We start from the raw sequence: 18361 nt of genomic DNA on the forward strand, positions 1-18361 counted from the left end.
TCAGGGCTGACAAATTGGGCTCTGTGGGGAACATTACATTCCTATGTCTGGCTATTTGCTAAAATGCAAACGTAGATTTTAAGGCAAATACCTTATTGACTTACTCTGCTCATAAGGTTATCATTTTTTTTGTTGTTTGTTTGTTTTGTTTTACTCAATTTTGATGACTATCTTTCCACGGTTCTGCCAAGCAGACTTTCTTTTTCATTGCTTCACGGAGATTGTACGAAGCATGATAAGACATTCTTACAGGGAAAGTTTCAGTTTGCAGACTATGCATTTCATCTCCGGTTACTCTGTCTGGTGAATTCTTTTTCTGACATTATAAGCCCTTAAGGTTTTAGTGACTTACCACACCATAATGGGACAACTATTGCATGATATTAGAGTAACTGTTTGTCAATATTCCATGAAGGCAGTGGTCTCCTGTTGTTTTTGGGAACCTGGATTTCACTGATTTTTTTTTTCTCCTGAAGTTTGGATAAAATCTGATAAGGAGCGTGTCCAACCTGTACATACTAAAGGGTAGGTTTTGTTTACTACATCTCAAATGAAGAAAGCATAACAGCCTTATTTCCCTCAACATCCACAAATGTTTGGAATTAAAAGATCATTTGTTTAGACATAAAGCTGATGGAAAAATGGAGAAAGCTACAATAGAAGTGGAACATACCATTCTGGAAATTTGGAGCAATTGCAGTCCTCTAGTTACCAGTAGCTATCAGAAGTCACAGATAATAATGAAAATGATTCTGCTTTGGAGATTTCCTGCTATAAACAGAAATGAGGCAAAGGCCATGGTATTAAAATCCAGTTAACATAGTCTGCACTATATGAATGAAAGGTGTCAGGAATCATTTATGATCAGAAGTAAATATCTAACCCAGGCAAGATCTGAGTTTGTTTTCTCTGTGGGCCACACTCACTGATGCGGGACAGTCAGAAAATATTCACATCTCATTGTATCAGCAAAGCTGTTTCTGCTCAGCAGGGATGGACATGCAGAACAGATACTGGAATCTGTCTGTGCCAGTTTTTAATACTGTAAATAAGATTATCATTCCACTGCACAATCTTATTTCGGAACAACCACTTTTTAATTGTTGCAGCTGGGAGGCAGTAAAAAAATAACTATTGGCTATTAATATCACTCCATGTATATACATACAGGCAAAAAAATTGTGTTAGATCAGATCTAAAAGCATAATAATGATTGTGTCAGAAAGTAATCTACCAGTAGATTACAAATATCCTCTTTCCTTACACGGAAGGTGCTGTTGCAAAAATAAGCACCTTCACTCCATTTTAGATTGAACTAGTTAGTAATTGAATCTCCACTGAGATGGTCATGCCATTAGTTTGTGCTACCACTACTGCTGAATGGGAAGTTTTTGCACTGTGTTTCATAACACAAGGAGAATTTCAAAAGAATTAATATTTCAGAATGATAAATTGATGCGTATTCATCTAAAGAAATAGTCATTGTAACTGTGTTCTCCCTGTTTGTTTTGTAACTAAAACAAATACAGTACAGCATCTCGATGATGGAATGCCATTTTTTATTCTAATCATTGGCAAAATAGATATGTATTCTAAGCTGGTCCTTTATCCAAATGTCCTTGCATGGTGATATTGGAGACACTCTCTTTCCCTTCCAATGAAGAGAAGTGACGGAATCAAGTAATGAGAGCTTTCTGTTCCAGATTGATTTCAACACAAAGACAATTTTTAACATTGAAAAAGGAATTATTAAGAAACAGTTCCCTTTCTCACAAGTCAAAGCCTGTGAAGATACTGAAAGAAGACGCTTCAGCATTGTGTTTCATGGGCGACAAGATTATGAGCTGGAAGCAGTGTCTCTTGATGATAAAAGGAAGGTAAGTTTTTATACTGCCACAGATAGATTGCTATAAAAAACAGCTAATATTATGGTATGGACCCAGCAGGTCCCAGTCATAAATGGGAATTGTTATGCTGTGCATTGTGTAATCAAAGCAGTAGGCATGTCTTTATTCCGTGTATGCTGATACACAGAGCAAAAGGAATGTGAGTTCAGGATAAAGTTTGGCCACTAAGACTGAAGATGTACAGCTAGCTCGGGATGTAGCATGAAGATACATGCATTATTTTTTCAACAAGAACTTGAATGCAGTTGGTCTGACATTGTATTAAAACAAGCAAACAAAACTGGTGCCACACACATTTGGATTTTAATTGAAGTTTCCTAAGAGATTGTTTTCTTTATACAAGGCATGCATTTATAAAAATACATACTCTTAAGAATAAATGAGGCCATCCTGATGCTGGGGATGGGGTGGGGAGAGGGGGAAGAGCTAGTGGTTCCTCTTTCACCATCGAAATACACTGTAATTATAAAGTTATCAGAGGAAGACAGCCTAGGTATTTGTGCAATTAATTTTTGCAAGATTTTGTATGAACTGTTTCAGCTCCTTTTGAGTTCTAGGCTGAATCAAATATTCTAAGGAATTTTTCTAATTAGGCTCTACACTGAAATTTGACAAACTCAGATTGTGAAATTAGCCTTTCACCTGAATGCAGATACTGACCGTGTTTGGGGGTGGGTCAAGTATTGGAATTCATGCCTTCCCACTGCTGAAGTACTTAAGTCGGATGCACTATTCAGGCTGAGATATAGACTCTTAAAAAACACGGGATAGTTTAGTAAGAGTTTAGACTTTAGCAACCTGTTAGTAAGAAAATCTTTTGCAGAGGGGTATATTCTCCTTATACAGACAGGTTTAGGATTGTGGACATAACAAATTGCAGTTAAGTAGTTTAGCATCATAGAAAGACCCTATTTATTCTACAAAAAAATATTTTACCTATTTGGCCAGTTCTTATAGTGTAAACAATGTTTTTGTAGTTGAAAAATCCACCTGTTAGTGTCTGATTCAACGGAATTAATATGGAAAATATACTCTCTCTCTGACAATTTTTATATAGATAATATACCTTCTGAGCAGAGTTATACAGACTAACTCATACAAAAGACCAGAAGATGCCTGCTCTGGAAGATCTGCAGAATGTGATGTGATACATGAAGGATTGCTGGATTTGCAGCAGAACAGTTTTATATCCACTGAATGGGTGAAGTACGAACTATATCTTTGTGGACCTGTGGGTTGTAGATTATGTTAAATTGTCTGGCAAATACATTAAGATTTTATTTTGTTGATAATAAGTTAATTGTTTAATTTATTTTTAAAGTTAAAACTTAGATGCCCAATCTGCATGAGCTGGAAAGATTGAAATTAACTGTTAGTGTAACAGTGGTGCCCAAAACGGTGAAGTCCTAGTGTGCTTTACTAACACAAATATATAACAACGATGGTTGTCAGTGATTTTAATGATGGCACTTTATACTTACCTATTTACTTTTTATTCAATTTGCAGTCATAGAAAAAGGAAAGAAAGACTGGGAAAGCAGATAAGGAGTGTAGGAGTCTTGCTAGAGAACGCTGACTCGCATTGGCTGAATGGCTGCCCATCCTACAGAGAGCCCACTCTTCTCTTGAGCCAACTTCTAAAATACCTTCCCTGCCCCCCCCCCCCCCCCCCCCCCCCCCCCATGGTCAGGTATTGCTTATGCTATCAAACGAGAGAAAAAGAGGGGAAAAAAATCCATCTAGCAAAAACTAATGAAAAAAATTAACATTGTAATTATCTGTATGGGGCAATTATCTCAAAAGACTTCACAGTTCACATAAAATGATTTTAATTGTTTTTAAAAGGCTACTGTTGTATGTCTTGTAAACACTATCCTCAAGTGTGTCACAGGATTTGTTACCTTGCAACATTTAACAAGTTTGTTAACAAACAAAAATTGATTTTTATTTATCTTGTGAAGCAAAGCCCTTGTTGCTTCCCACTTGATATTAATCCTCTCTTTTTTGGCAAAGTAAATAATGGTGGAAACATCTGGAGATCCGATTAAACTATAAGTCCCTGCTTTAAAGAAAGGAGAGATCAATATAACTGCCAGCTCCATTAAGCAATTCTTATCACTTTGACTGTTTATGTGGGAATAGATGCAATTTATATTTTATGTTTAATTCTTCTGGTGCTGCAAAACTTATTTAAATTCTTCATATAACACCTTAATCAACTAGCCACACCTTGAAGAGAGAGTGGAGGGAAAGAAAGGTCTGATAGAACTGTCAGAATGATAAAGAAATGCATTAACCCTCAGGAAAAACGAGAATTCAAATGCTTAAATAAAAATAAAAAACACATACAGTAAAACCCCGCACTTGTTGAATGTGGGGCCTTTGTTATAAGCAGCAGAGCAGAATCCTAGAGGAGAGAATGCAGCAGGAGATTTCACTGTAATAGAAACTTTATGGTGAGGCAATTTGTGCCAGGAATAATTTATCATTTGAATCAGTAATACCCACACTTTGGCACAGTGACTTCTGATGGAAGCCCTTGAGTGGAGAACACTTGATCTCTTCTCCCACATGATTCGTGGGAATGAAGGGGACCAGGATCAGTCCTCATGGAGGGAGAGCATGCGCAGAGGCATTTCCAAGTAGGAGAGTTATTGGGCTATAAGGCTGTGCACTAACTTATATCCCGGTGGCTTGTTTATAGCTTGGTGGCAGTAAAACCTGGAAGACCCAGAAACTGAAGCGTCAACATATTATGCTCTGATCAGCCACATAATAAATTCTGTTAAAAGCTACCAGTCCTAAGGAACTACCATCACAAGCCAATGAGAAGCATAAAAAGAGTGGGAGAGACAGACTGTGGCTAACAAATTAACAGGATGTGTGTGATTTTTAGTGAATAGTCAGATCTTGTTCTTAATTCTGTCTAATTTGATCACAGACACAGTCAGGAAGCTCATCTTTTATGTCACTGTTTACTATGTGTCAGATGAGAGTAAGAAGCCTTTATCTCAAAGATTTTGTGCTTTAGTGTTGATACTTTTTGACTGTTCCATGGAAGATGATATTAAAATGTGGTGACTCATTGACAGTAGAAAATTCTTTAACAAAGACAAGGACTGTGTAAATAAGTAGTCTATGAAGAATGAACAGAATCTCTATTCCTTGCCCTTCAGGTACTTGGTACAACTACGTGAAGGAGAATTGACTTTGTATTGCATAGGTCTGGGAAGAGAGAGCAGGAATGCACACCCTGTAACGAATACAATTAATTTGTCAGGTGGTGATGTGAGTGTCAGCAAAGAGAATGAATGCGGTACCTTTTCAGTCCAGACCAAAGGACACAATTATTTGTAAGTATAATTGGTAATTAATAATTTGTTAAAGCAGAACAATTGAAAATAAGGTCAAGCAGTAGAGAATCTCAGTGTCCCAGAAGAAAATACAGCAACGGGGGAATGAGGCCATCAAATTTATGTAGATAATCCCTCCCATAGCTATGCAGTGATTTGATGAGTGTTTTAAGATATCAAAAGTACCACATTGTGGAATTGAGAAGGTGCATTGAAATGCTTCACACAAAGACTTGTGTAGTCCTCATGTCAGGAGTTAATGAAGAGATATACCAAATCGGCTTGATTGCACACATATGTGAAGAGGTTCTGACCAGCTTGTGCACCAAGTGCATAAGACTTAGCACATTGTTCACCTTCCCCCAAGGTGGAGAAGAGGAATTACGAGGTAACTGCACCACAAAGTCAATATATGGCAAAGCTTCAGCTCTCTAACCTTAGACACGTAAGCAATTAACTCTGTCTGAAAAGGTCAGAGTCAGCAGCGCTAGGCTCCTTTGACAAGTAAAGCTGCTGAACATCATTCTGCTTAAATAAGAAATATCTATGGTTGTATTAGTCAGCATGTTATTTACACTTCCTTACATTCATATATGACATTCTTAAATTTCAGGTTTCGAATACCCTTTACTGTCCAAAATAACAGGACAGAGGATGTCAGCAAGCTCCAGAATGAATGGGTGTCTCTCATAGAAAGGTACTGTCAGCTGTGCAAGGGTGCCTCTCTCTCTCAGGAGGGATCTGAAGGAGACACCTCCTCTGAAGCTGATTACGAGAATGTTACTGTAGCTCTGAATGAACAGAAAGAGGAGGCCCTCTATTTGGGTTTGAGTTCTGCAACAACTGATCTGAACAAGCCTTCAAACTCCTGGACAAAGCCTGCAGAGGGGGAAGCAGCCCTAGCATCACCATCTCCTCTTCCCATAAGTAAGGCAGAAGTGCCACCAGCCCCACCTGTGTTCCCACAGCCCAGCAGCCTTTCTCCCTTGACAAAGAGAACCAAAGCCTTTCACTGGGATGTTGTTCCTTGTGATAAGGTGAGGATGAAACTAATAGTAGCTGTTAAAGAGAGGGAAAAGAAAAAGGAAAAAAGTAGTTTGCATTATCTGTATAATAATCATAAAAGTACAGTTGTGCCACAAAACAACCAGGATGCACTTCTGTATGTTTGGGTAGAACAAAGTAGCACTGTTATTTTGTCTTTTTCTCTTTCCTGTCACTCTTATGTTTTTAGATTCAAAAATCCATCTGGGAATCATGTGACCCACGCAAGAAAAAAATAGACATTTCCAGACTCTGTGATCAGTTCCAGATCCAGGACTTGGCAGTATTTCCAGGCAGTGAACCTCCAGTCAATCAGCCCATCCTGTTAGATCAAAAAGTTGCACATAACTTCAGTAAGTTTATTAATAAGAACTGTGTACTCCTATCTGAAGAACTGGGGTGAGAACTGTATGAATTTTCTATTTGTAATTTCTACCATTTGGTGCGTAAAAGAGACAAGCTTGGGTCTAAAGTCTCAATTGCTGTAAATGTGGTCTTTAATGATGTAGAATAGAAGCACCAAACTGCTCTTCCTGTACAAGATATCTGGATGTGCCCTCAAGCTGTGATGCTGTTATCTTAGGAAAGACATGTAAAATCATATATGACACCTGTGAAATCAATGTTAAGACTTCAAAGGCTTTCCAAATTCTGTGGGCTGGCCAGGTGACACAAGTCACCAGAAAGCAGGTTGGTAGTTGGCACTTTGGATGCTGTGTTCAGTCTCTCTCCAACACTGAGTTAAAAAATATTCATGTAGGTTGAAATGGGTTGGTAAGAAGCCTTTGAGATGGCTACAAGCCAGGTTGTAGGAACTCTCTTGACCTTTCTCAAGCTGACTCAGAAAACCTAGACTGTGAATGACTGTCCTGAATGATCATGAACTGGATCCTTCCCTCCCATAACCTGGGTATGATTATGTCAAAGGCCTAACCTAGAACAGCCTTTCACGGCTAATGAAGCAGTTCAACATGTAGTTCTAGTTTTACTAATAAATGATGTAAAGGTCTTTCAAGTACTCTAATGAGAAGTATTGGATATTAAAGGAGCAAGAATAATTGTTCTTCAAAGACTACACTGGTTTCTGTTGCAGAGATGGCTTTCCAAAAATTTCTATAACCTAGCACTGTTTTCAGAAATGTTACATGTGTAAAGAATTCAGGGCAGTTAATTTTGAAGTTTTAATGATTTCATCTTTATGAATATTGATAAGAAGGAATATACTTTGGAGATTGTGTAAAGTTTTAATTGAGAACTGTAAATAGAAATAACTTGTTGGAATTATTACATCCATTGACTAATAATTTGAAGGATTAAAAGGAAGTGAGTGATACAAAAGTCTGGCTGTAGATAAAAAGAATCCTGTAATAGCACTTTTATCTGCTAAATTATTGCAGTTTCTTTTAGGAAAATTCTTTCTTTTGGTTGGCAAATAGCACCATTCTTCCTTTTGATCCTATTCCTCTTACAACTTTTTTTTTCATTGAGACATTCTAAGACTGTTTCTTAATCTTATCCTTAAAGTCCCATCATGTACTTATTATAATGGACAGTACTTAGATCAAAAGTTAATTTGATCCTCAGAATTCTGATTAATCTTCCTGCAAGTGTTACAAACCACAGTCCTTAAATTAATGAATAAAAAGATGAAGCTCCAAAATGCCAGTAGGTTAAAATTTCTTGAGAATCTGAGTGGATGTCCAAACACGAGAGAATATTGAGAGTTCTGAGAGAAGATCTATACTGTAAATTCAAGTCTGATGTATGAGAAAATGCAGATAAAAGCTAAGTTATCTAGTGTCTTCTTGTCAGATAAACTTCTGCCACACAAGAACAAAGTGTCAGAAAGTGAGAAACAAGAAAAACACCTTCAGTTTACCAAAGAAAGAATCCGGGGAGGTGTATGTTAATCCAAGAATGTGTGATCTCATTGGTGAAAAACTGACTTAGGATAGAAAACAACTGTTCCTGTGACTTGGCTGATGTCTGTTTCTTTGTATAAGAACCAGCTTCCCATATGTAAAATCCTTATTTTGCCTAGGAAAATATTTTGAAACTTAAGATGATGTGGTAATTTTGAGAAAAAATTCAAGAAACGGGTAGACAGTGAGCAGGAAGTACATAAGTTAATATTAATTTTGAAGAAAAAATTGTTGATCACTTTTTGGAATGAAAGAAAATTTAGAAAAGATGCAGGGACTCACCTCTTCACCTCTTTTTTTTTTTTTTAAAGGTGTGTGTTATAAAAGAATAGGGCTTTTCTTTGTTTTAAAGATAAACCACCATATTCAGATAAATCACTGCTCATCCACTTTGTGCAGGTTTTCATGGGTATTCTGGAAAATGAGTTCAACAGCTGTAACATTTACAGACACAGTGAATTATGAATGTGTATATGAGATTAGAAAACTAATTCTGAATCTGTGCCACAAATATTTTCATTACAAATCCCATTCTCGGTACAAGTGCAACTATGACAAGGAGCTGAAACAACCCTGTATGACCTTTGAGTGACAGAGAACATCTTCAGTTTTATTTGCAATTGATTTCTTTTGTGAAGTCTGGTGACTAGAAATTATTCAGTTGCTAATTTCAAACACTGAAAATATTCAAGAAAACCTTAAATGCTTTGTGAGTGGTTTGTGAAAAGGAAGCAGTTAAATTTTAAAATCAATATTTTACTATGAATTATTCACTGTGTTACTGGCCATGGATATCATCTTACCTTTAAAGCTTCTCACTTTCTCTGTTTAGCCCTCCTGTTCACGTCCGTGGTGTTTCAGAAGTTACTTCCTCATCTTTTGGTAATGATGACGGAAACAGGCAGTAATTAAAAAAATAACAACTGGTAAGGCAAAGTAGTCTTCTTGGGAGCAACAGCCTTACTAATGATTCTTCACCTGTATGCGGAAGAGATATCTTATTTCCATTTTCCTATTGTAATGTGTATTATAAGCCAGCCCCAAGTCAGCACACATCTTAAACATTATAAAAATGTAATCAGATTTTAGAATATTATCAAAGAGTATCTGTCAGTGAAGGTCTGACAAGGACAGTATTAAAGCATACTCACTGGGCAGTGGGGAAGAAGTTTCCCATGTTGCCTTCATTTTGGGATTAATTTTTGTTGCATGGACTCCAGTTACCTTCTTTTGAACCCTAGAAATTAAACAAAGCAAGTAAACAAAATCCAAACAAATGAAAAACTCAATTTCTTTAGCATTCAAAATACTACAGTATGCCAGTATGTGGTGGTGTTATTCAGAGAAAAAATATTTTGAATGTTAAGCTGAGTGCAAGAGACATATATAATAATAATAAGTATCTGAGTGCCATCTGATAACAGTATCTTGATAGTTCTGTCTTAAGCTTTGACTATCTTCTGACATAAAACATATTTTTGCTTGACTACTGCTATGTATATTAAAAAGAAATATGAAGACTGAGTCTTTGTTTTAGCATTAGCAGCTACTAAGTGATTTTTTTTTATAATCTGGAAAATAAATATGAAATGTTTTGATGATTTTTTTCTTCCCCTGAGCATTTTCTTCCAAGTAATTTAAGAATTGTTTTTCCCCAGACATTTTTCTTAAAAGTTTTCATATAAAACCAAGTGAGTTGAAAGAAAAACTATACATTATACATGAAGAGAGTGGTGGACTTACAGATGAGCAGATTACAGCACTACGAAGGTAATCTTTGGGGTTCAATTGTTTATTTATAAGATTCTATGTTTTGGAGAAGGCATAATTTTCTTCATATAATCGGTAGTTCAGGAAAAATGCTACTGAGACATTGAATCTATCCTGACCATAGATAAAATGTTAGAGTTGCACACAGAAATCTCAGTTCTTGCAACAGACATTGTAGAATGTACTTCCAAAATATAACTCTTCCCCATGTTGTGTAGGAAGGGAACTGCAGGAAATGACAGCAAATCTGACAGGACTTTGTCGAACTGGTTACAAGGAGCAGAGTTAGTAAAAGAATGAGTAAGCTCACCTGCAGTGAGCAGGTGTAGCAGTCAGAAAACTTCACAGCATCTCTTACTACAGCCTTGTTGTCTATTGTAGGCTCAGAAACAAAAGAAACAAAATGAATTCTGTTCCCTGTTTAAAAACTGATTTGGACATAGGAAGCCAGACGAGTGTTAAAGGAGAATATCAGTATTTCTGAGTGGCAGAGATTTGTGGGTTTAAAACAGAACGCAAGTTTTTGTATCTTAAAAAACAAACAAAGTAAAAACCCACAAAAAAACTATACTGAGAATAGTACATTTCAGGAGTGTAAGCAAACTATAGGCACGTGAAATTTGTAGGAACTGGGTTGTCTCTCTGAATAGTTCAAGACACAGGAAAAAAGTGGGTCCTAGAGTAGTATCCACTACACATCCAAGTCCCCATGCAAAGCACGTGGTACCAGTGCCATTTTATTATACACATCGTTATGAAAATTTAAACTGAGACTGCTTCTTGCTTCAAAATGAGAAAATTGAGTGTTTTGTTAAAAGGGAGCTTGGAAAAGCTAGCATGATGCTAGCAAAAAAAGTGAGGAAGTAACTAACTTTTTATTGCTACCAATGTGCCTACTTTTTGTGCAGTGATTTTAATTCTGGTCTTAAAATCCTGGTCCTAATCAATACAGTAATTTTAAAGTTTGCAGAATCATGTCTGCACTTAGAAAGTGACGAGAACAGGAAGAACAGATGTGAAATGCATGGAATTAATGTCAGTCGGTGAGATGGCTTGTAGAGAACTTGCCTGAAGTACGAAGGGACATGGACAAGGCACTGAGCATTTAAATGTTTTAAATATGCAAGTGTTCTGGAGGAGGTTTCCATGCTCCCTACATGCTTTAACATTTGTACCCCACACTGGTGCACAGCAGATTGTGAACTAGTGAAATGTGTATAGCTCTACTATAATAGAGCTCTATTTTTTTTTTCAAAAGCGGGCTGTAAATGTTTCATATAAAGAAACAAATATATTTATATATTAAATATAACTGCATTTTCTAATTGCAGTGATGGAATTGGTGAGGGTGTAATTGCGATGAAGTACCTGGAACATTGTGTGTTTTCTCCAATTACAGAAGTAATTACGGAGCTGGCAGAAGCGAGGGAATGCCCCAGTTCTGTAGCACTGGGACATTGAGTGCTCGGGGTCTGAGCAGTCTATTTCTTGAGGACAGCCACTACTCATACCTAGGTTTGCAGGAAAACACCGAACATAGGCCATTGTTCAAGCCATAATACAGCACTGCAGATTCGGTAGAGGATCTCCATGCTCTTGAAATTAGTATAGCACCACTGAGATCAGTGATTTATGGCATCTGGGCTCTTTGCCATCAGAAAACAATAATAACAATAATAATGCTGATGATGGTAAAGAATCTTGAAAGATTTTATTTTTACCTTGAAGATTTCAGAGTCTTCCTTTGATACCAATAATGCTGAGGTAATTTTTCTAGCAAAGGAACATGTATGAGACATTGGCTGCTGTATTGCTGTATGTTCTATAGGATCAAGGATTCTGTTCCTGGGATTCTTGTTTATTGCCAAAATCTAGGAAAGTGTGTACAAATCTTGTAGTGAAAAGAAGCTTATTTTTTCACCCCAACAGTTTTTAAAATGTTACTGAAATATGAAGAGATGCATTCTCTGACTGGGGGTGGATTTCCAAGACAGTTAATTGTCTTACAACTGCCATTCAGACACCTTATTGAAATGGCAGACATTTACCTGAAAATGTCAGCAATCAGAAGTTTCTCTTGTAAAATACACTGCAGTGGAGTTGCCATGATACAAGTAGCAGGACGTTTAGCATTTTTGAAGATCTTTTCACTTCCTTTAGGAGTCATGGTGTAAAATTTTACCATTGAAAACTCTGGTCTCCAATTAGTTGAGAACCTGTGGCTATGACAGGAGTTTAAACAGGATAGTCAGGGACAGGAAAACTCCTCTGCGTGAATATTATACCTGTCATATGCGCCTCAGCAGGAAGTCTAAATTCCACTATCACAAAATGAAAAATATTTAAAGCCAAGAACAAGATTACGTTTTTAAGAGTGACCAGTGAGCAAAATGCTCTACTTATGTATCCAATGAAGCTTAACGGAAGTAGTGGAATATTATTAGAAACTTCAGGACTTATTTTAATAGAGAAACCTTTCCATAGTTGTCTGAATGAATTCTTTATCCTGACATCTTTAAATAACAAGGTACTCTGTCTCTACAGACTTTTTTTTTTTTTTTTCAGAACAGTGTGAGATTTTAAGTTACAAAAATTCCACTGTAGTCACATTCATGTAAAAGATATTTAAGGAATGCATTCATATATTCTTGTGCTTCCTTTCCCCTGGCTTCCATTGCTTAATGCTTTAAGCTGTAAACCTACTAGATAACCTGTTAGTTTCATTTCATATACATAATATATTAAAAAAAGGTATGTCAGATTTCTGATTAAATGAAGATATTTGCTGTCAGTTTTTTTTAATGTTCTTTGAATTTGCTCGAAGTTAAACCAACTGTTTTTAATGATAAATAAAACTCTTAATTTTCCAGCAGATAACTGGTATTTTAAAATGAGATATATATATATATTTTATGATGAATGGAATATTTTCTAATCTGCTTTAATATAGATATAATAATTCAATACCCAGCAATTATTAAATTGAAGTGTCATATTAAAAAACTGACAACAGGAAAAAAAGGTTATTGTTTGTCCTGTATTTAAAATGCTGAAATCTTAGCTTTATTTTTTCATCTTTGAATAATTTTCCTTACTTTTAATGGAAATGTATATTCATCATCATGACTGTTTAATCATACTTGTTGTAAATTTAAATTTTTTTTTCACAGAGAAAAAGGAGATGATAGTAGACCTGAATATATATTTAAGATTCTTAACACTCCTTCTAATAAGTTAGCTATATAACATCAATTCAATTTTTCTTCTTTTAGATGTGCTATGAATTTCCATAGTGTATCAGGCAGGCAGATTTCCAAAGGATGGGAGCTGTGGTGTTGTGAGTTTATTTTTCTAAGTGCAGAAATGCTTAAAGATGTCATTTGTTTTTCTAAAAATCTGTGGCTCTGGAGTGCTGTGGGAAGATATTCTGTTACCTTATTCAGAAGGAAGAAAGTTTGAGGTCCGTATTATGTGCTATCACAACAAAAATGAGAAACAGATCTCGGATGTGTTGCAGTGCTTAGAGAGCAGAAACACCATTACCCACTTTTGTTCCATGGACAATTAAAAATTTTTAGATATGTAGAGGTCGGTCAGACTGTGGAGCCCACTGACTAATCACACCATAACTGAGCCTGCTCTGTTTTTGTGCTAATTTTTGAAGAAGTTACTGCTGGAGATGAGCTGAATGAGCATGTCCGTAACTGCTTAAAAACTCTGTGTTGTTTTTAGGTGCTGAAAGGTTGTCAGATATGTTCATCCAATAAATGAAACCAAAGCATGTATATATCAGGCGCAGAATTAATGAATACTTTAGAAAGAATAACATTCATTCCCTTACGGTACAGTTTTACCTTTACCAAAACCCATGACATTGTAAATTGTCTGTAAGTCTGCAGATGAACTACTACTGACTGTTATTTTCAAGCTTTGTACATGTCTAAATATTTTCAGATATGCAGATCTATCTGCAGATCATTTTTGTTTTCTGTTGCACCATTCGCTCAAATGTCCAAAAAGTACCATTGGTTAAAGAGTAAGTATGCAAAATATAAAACAATAAACAGTAAGGAATTCTGATGCATGGAATGGAACGACTGTTTTACAATATTCAAGGAAAAGGACATCTGACTTACATTTGTTGTTTTACAGATACATGCTAACACCAAAAGATGCGGAAAGATACCAGTCATTCAAGGGGTCTCCTTCAAAGCTGCATGTGGTTGATCAGTTTATGTTAGAGGTAAGAAATCACAGCATTAAAACACACCACACACACTATTTCTAGGACACCTTCTTCTAGATAAAACCACTACAAGAAGCTATTAGTTGGAACTTAAATTTACAGCCTTAGTCAGAATCATTGTAAGAGGATTTATCTGATAAAGAGTTGAGACAGTAAAAATTATGAAGAGAACTTTATGGATCCATTTTTTGCATCTCCAATTAATATGTCCTCTTCTTCCCCCAAAATAGGAGCTAATTTATTCTGAGCTAGATTTCCCAAATCTCTAAATGTAAAACTGTATATGTTTAACTGTTCTTGTTCACGAGAAATGAGCACCATTGACTTTAATAGTGTCTGGCCCTACCAGCATACAGCATATTCTTGGATATGCATATACAAATCAGGCATATGCACACAGGTTGATTTGTCAGAGTATATCTATAGTCTTAAGGCCTAGAATAAAATTAATAAGTGGGCACAGAAATTAATAAAATTATGATGCAGATGAATTGCTCAATGGGTTTTGTTTCCTCTTATGTTCACTTCTATGCAGATGTGTAAAATCCCTCACTTGGGCCAGAGGCTGGATCTCCTGCTTACCATACGTGAACTACCTATGAGCATGAGAGACTTGGAGCCTGTGAGTGACTGCTTTAAAGTGACTGCTTTTGCAAATGACTGCTTTATCATTTGTTTGTAATCAAAATCTACCAGTTAGACAGCAGGGGCCGCAGTGGGCTTCGTGCAGATTTCAAAGCTGTGTAGTTGCGATTTTTTTTTTCACTTTAGCAAAATATTTCACAGTCCATAATGTAGGTAATACAAAGTGTAGTAATCCAAGAAGCCGTTTGTATAAAATATCATTTCATTTCACTGATCAAAAATGATAAGCAAAAAGATTACAAAAATAAAAATAAATAATCTTTATAGAGCACGACTTTGATAACAAAGGAATTGCAAGTAACACGACAGTGTTAGAAACATGCTGCATTTGAAATACAATGCCACTATCTGATGGTACACTTGGAATGTTTTTGGGAATCTGAAGCTTGGGTGATATAGACACCTGCAGAAAGCAGAATGCAAGCAACACGTAACAGAGCTTGAATCAGCCAATATGACCCCTTTCCCTGGGTACTATGGGAAATTCAGTATTTTTTATTTATTGATTTTTTTTTTAACATTAGCTAGCAGAATTGTTCTCGTTTTATTGTGTTTTGTTAATGATAGACTATTCTACAGTACTGGTTTAAAACAAAACACAGTAAAACAAAAAATAGATGGAGACATAGAGGGCTGTGATATGCATGTATATACATGCATGTACATTTAATATCATCCTTATTCTACTAATGGGTTGGTAAAAGATATTCAATTTTTTATTTGGGGTTCTTAAACTTTCTTCTTTCTTTGGCTAGTGATAAGACAGAGGTGAATTTCACCCTTTAAATTCAATTCCATGTGTGGGGAGATTCTTGCCTCAACAACTGAAAGAATTGGTCTAATGACATAGATACTTGAGTGAGTTTATTGCACCAGCATCTCATAGATATTTCCTATTTTCAGAAGGTTGAAGGAGGATGTCCACCCTGAGGATTACTCACTCGTTAAAGTGCAGTGTTGCAAACCAGGCTTCAAGTCCCTCTCTGCCTTTTTCAGGATGACCTAGAGGATGGGGTGGGGTGAGGGTATGCAAATAAAGTGTTCAAGTCTCATGGACTGGATCTTCCTGCTGCAAGTCAGGGTTTGTGTATGCTTTGATTCAGTGAAAAAGTTTAAAAGGTTTTGCTCTCATTCTACATGGGAATGAAAACAAAATTTTAAAGTTCTGCAAGTCAGAGTTCTCTTTTATTTGTCTGTGGTTAAAACCATAGTAACAGTAAATAAGACTCAGAATAGGAACAGATGGAGGACACTGGGGAGATGCACAGATTCCTGACCCTGTCTGGTACCATGCTACGCCTTTGCTCTCCTCCACTGAAACCAAATATTAGAATGTTTGGAAGCTGTTATATACTGGTTGCTTTGAAGGATATTTATTGTTCAATGAACAACTGACTAGTTGCCTCTTTTCTTACTTATACATACTAACACATTTATAATGTGTAGAATGCAACTAAAATTCCATGGCACAGTTTTGTATTGTCTTTCAGCACCCACTGGTCCTGTGCTATGCTCTGAAAGTTTTGACAAGGGCTTTCAGTGCTCCTTCATGTTTCATCATTTCTCTACTTTTAAATTTGTGTGACAGTCAAAGGGAGGTGTGGTGCTAGAAAAATATGTTTCCTAATTTCAAAATGAATTTACCTCTTGTGTCTATTGCTCTAGAAGGGAGGTGTCTTCCCTGGGAAAACAGAAATTGATACTGAGTTTGATTACAGGAAATTATTCTTCTTCCTTCTGGGGAAACCGTACCAAGAATTTTGATAAGTCTTCAGCTGGTATAAGCAGAAGGGAGAGAGGTGAAGGATGGAGAATCTTGTACTGCGCTTCAGGCTATCTGCTTCCCCTGATGCCTGACATTTGGTGCAATCGGGTGCATTCAAACAGCAAAAGGCTTTTACTTTAGAAGCATTTTAAGAGATGAGGTTGAATTTCTTGTAGCAGGGCTAGTTTGGCAGCCACAGAGGACCTGACCTCCATCTAAGGCAGGGTAACTGTGCCAACACCAGCTTTATCTTGGGAGAATTTAACTGCTCCTTCCTGAAGCCCCCTGGCTCGTTCCCCAAAGAAAGTTCAGTGGGAAGATATCAGCTAAAGTGTGAATTCAGGTGGGACAATGAGCCTTGGCAAAGGACAGGTATAGCATCATTGTTTTACTTGCACATTTAATTTGAACTTAAAGAAGATTTGTTTCAGCTAATAAACCAGAAAATCCAAGCAAGTAAGCAGCTGCAATCCAGCCAGAAATTTGTTGCAGTCTTGGAGTACATTTTAGCCATTGGAAACCATTTAAACGAAAAGGCTGGGAAAGAGAAGGCTAAAGGATTTCGATTGTCATCTTTAACCAAAGTGAGTAAATATTTTTCTTTTCATTAAAATCATCATATTATAATGTATGTTGGCCATTAACATTAACTCAATTTTGCCCTGAGTGTGGAGAAAGGCAATCATTTTTAATGAGTAGCTAACATTTTAACATCTGCTCTTGGTTACACTAGAAACAAAATCTGGTTTAATAATGTATTCTTTAATGTGTAGTATAACAAGATGCATTTCCCCATATTAGACAGCAGCACTGTCTAGATGGGGGCACTGTGGTGTTGAATGTGCTATGTTTCTAATGAGGTAGAACATCAAAATGCTGATGTCCCTGATATTAAGATCCCCTGGCAGGAAGGGACGTCTGAGCTGCAGGCCCTGGCTAGATGCAAGTTTAGATAAAAGTGGGTTTTGCTGCATTGTGCAGAGCACTGTCATGTGGACCTGTTTCATTTCACTCTGGTCACGGGCTGTAGCTCCAGCATTTCTTCTGCAGGGCAGCACTTTTATGGCACTGGAGTAATTCCTTTGTGGTGCTTCATTTTACTCTAAAGCAAGAGCCTTTTGCAACAAGTGGTACTGTGTAACGTCAAGGTCAAGTTTCAAAAGTAAAGTATAAATAAGTGAACAAATACAAAGGGAGGGAACTTTGCCTGCAATGGTTTAAAGTTTTTAACACCTCCACATACACGCCATCAATGCTCTGCATTGAATGGATAGGGGAAGAAGGTGGCTGTTGTGATCTTTTGCCTTTCCTGATAGAGATAGGCTCTAAAAAAAAAAAAATCATCTGCCTGTTAGTTCTTGAACAGTCTCTTCACTCACCTAGCACTGGCATTACAGTAGGCTGAGCTTTCCATTAATTTTAAGGCAACGGCTTTCCCCTTTTCACCACAATTTGCCACCAGAAAATTCTACCACTGAATACAGTCCCCACCCCCCTGCCTCTACCTGAGAGAGGCAGGGCATCATTTTTTATCCTAAAAATTAAGAAACAGATACAAATTTCCTAAGCTGCCTTGTAACTTTAACACTATTGTAATATTAGGACTGACCTGTAAATAGAAGAAAATAGTTTTCCTTTTTTTTTTTTGTAATATATCCTTTACATCTGGAGACTTTAATATATGAATGAGTGATTTATAACTCTAGTGG

At 36.6% G+C, this 18361-nt stretch overlaps 1 protein-coding gene across 4 annotated transcripts in view; it reads left to right on the top strand.

The window, feature by feature from the left end:
* The window catches only part of LOC106041848 (uncharacterized), a 65925-nt gene that overhangs the window by 39501 nt on the left and 8063 nt on the right, over positions 1-18361 (top strand). For all 4 annotated transcript variants that reach the window (XM_066978353.1, XM_066978355.1, XM_066978354.1 and 1 more), the window contains 9 exons: positions 1704-1877; positions 2965-3113; positions 5084-5260; positions 5874-6297; positions 6495-6657; positions 9885-9996; positions 14149-14239; positions 14778-14864; positions 17084-17236. In XM_066978353.1, the coding sequence (XP_066834454.1) occupies positions 1704-1877; positions 2965-3113; positions 5084-5260; positions 5874-6297; positions 6495-6657; positions 9885-9996; positions 14149-14239; positions 14778-14864; positions 17084-17236 (1530 nt within the window). The remainder of the gene's footprint in view (positions 1-1703; positions 1878-2964; positions 3114-5083; positions 5261-5873; positions 6298-6494; positions 6658-9884; positions 9997-14148; positions 14240-14777; positions 14865-17083; positions 17237-18361) is intronic.

The sequence above is a fragment of the Anser cygnoides genome, chromosome 16, assembly GCF_040182565.1.
Source record: "Anser cygnoides isolate HZ-2024a breed goose chromosome 16, Taihu_goose_T2T_genome, whole genome shotgun sequence".
NCBI classification, from domain to species: Eukaryota; Metazoa; Chordata; class Aves; order Anseriformes; family Anatidae; genus Anser; species Anser cygnoides.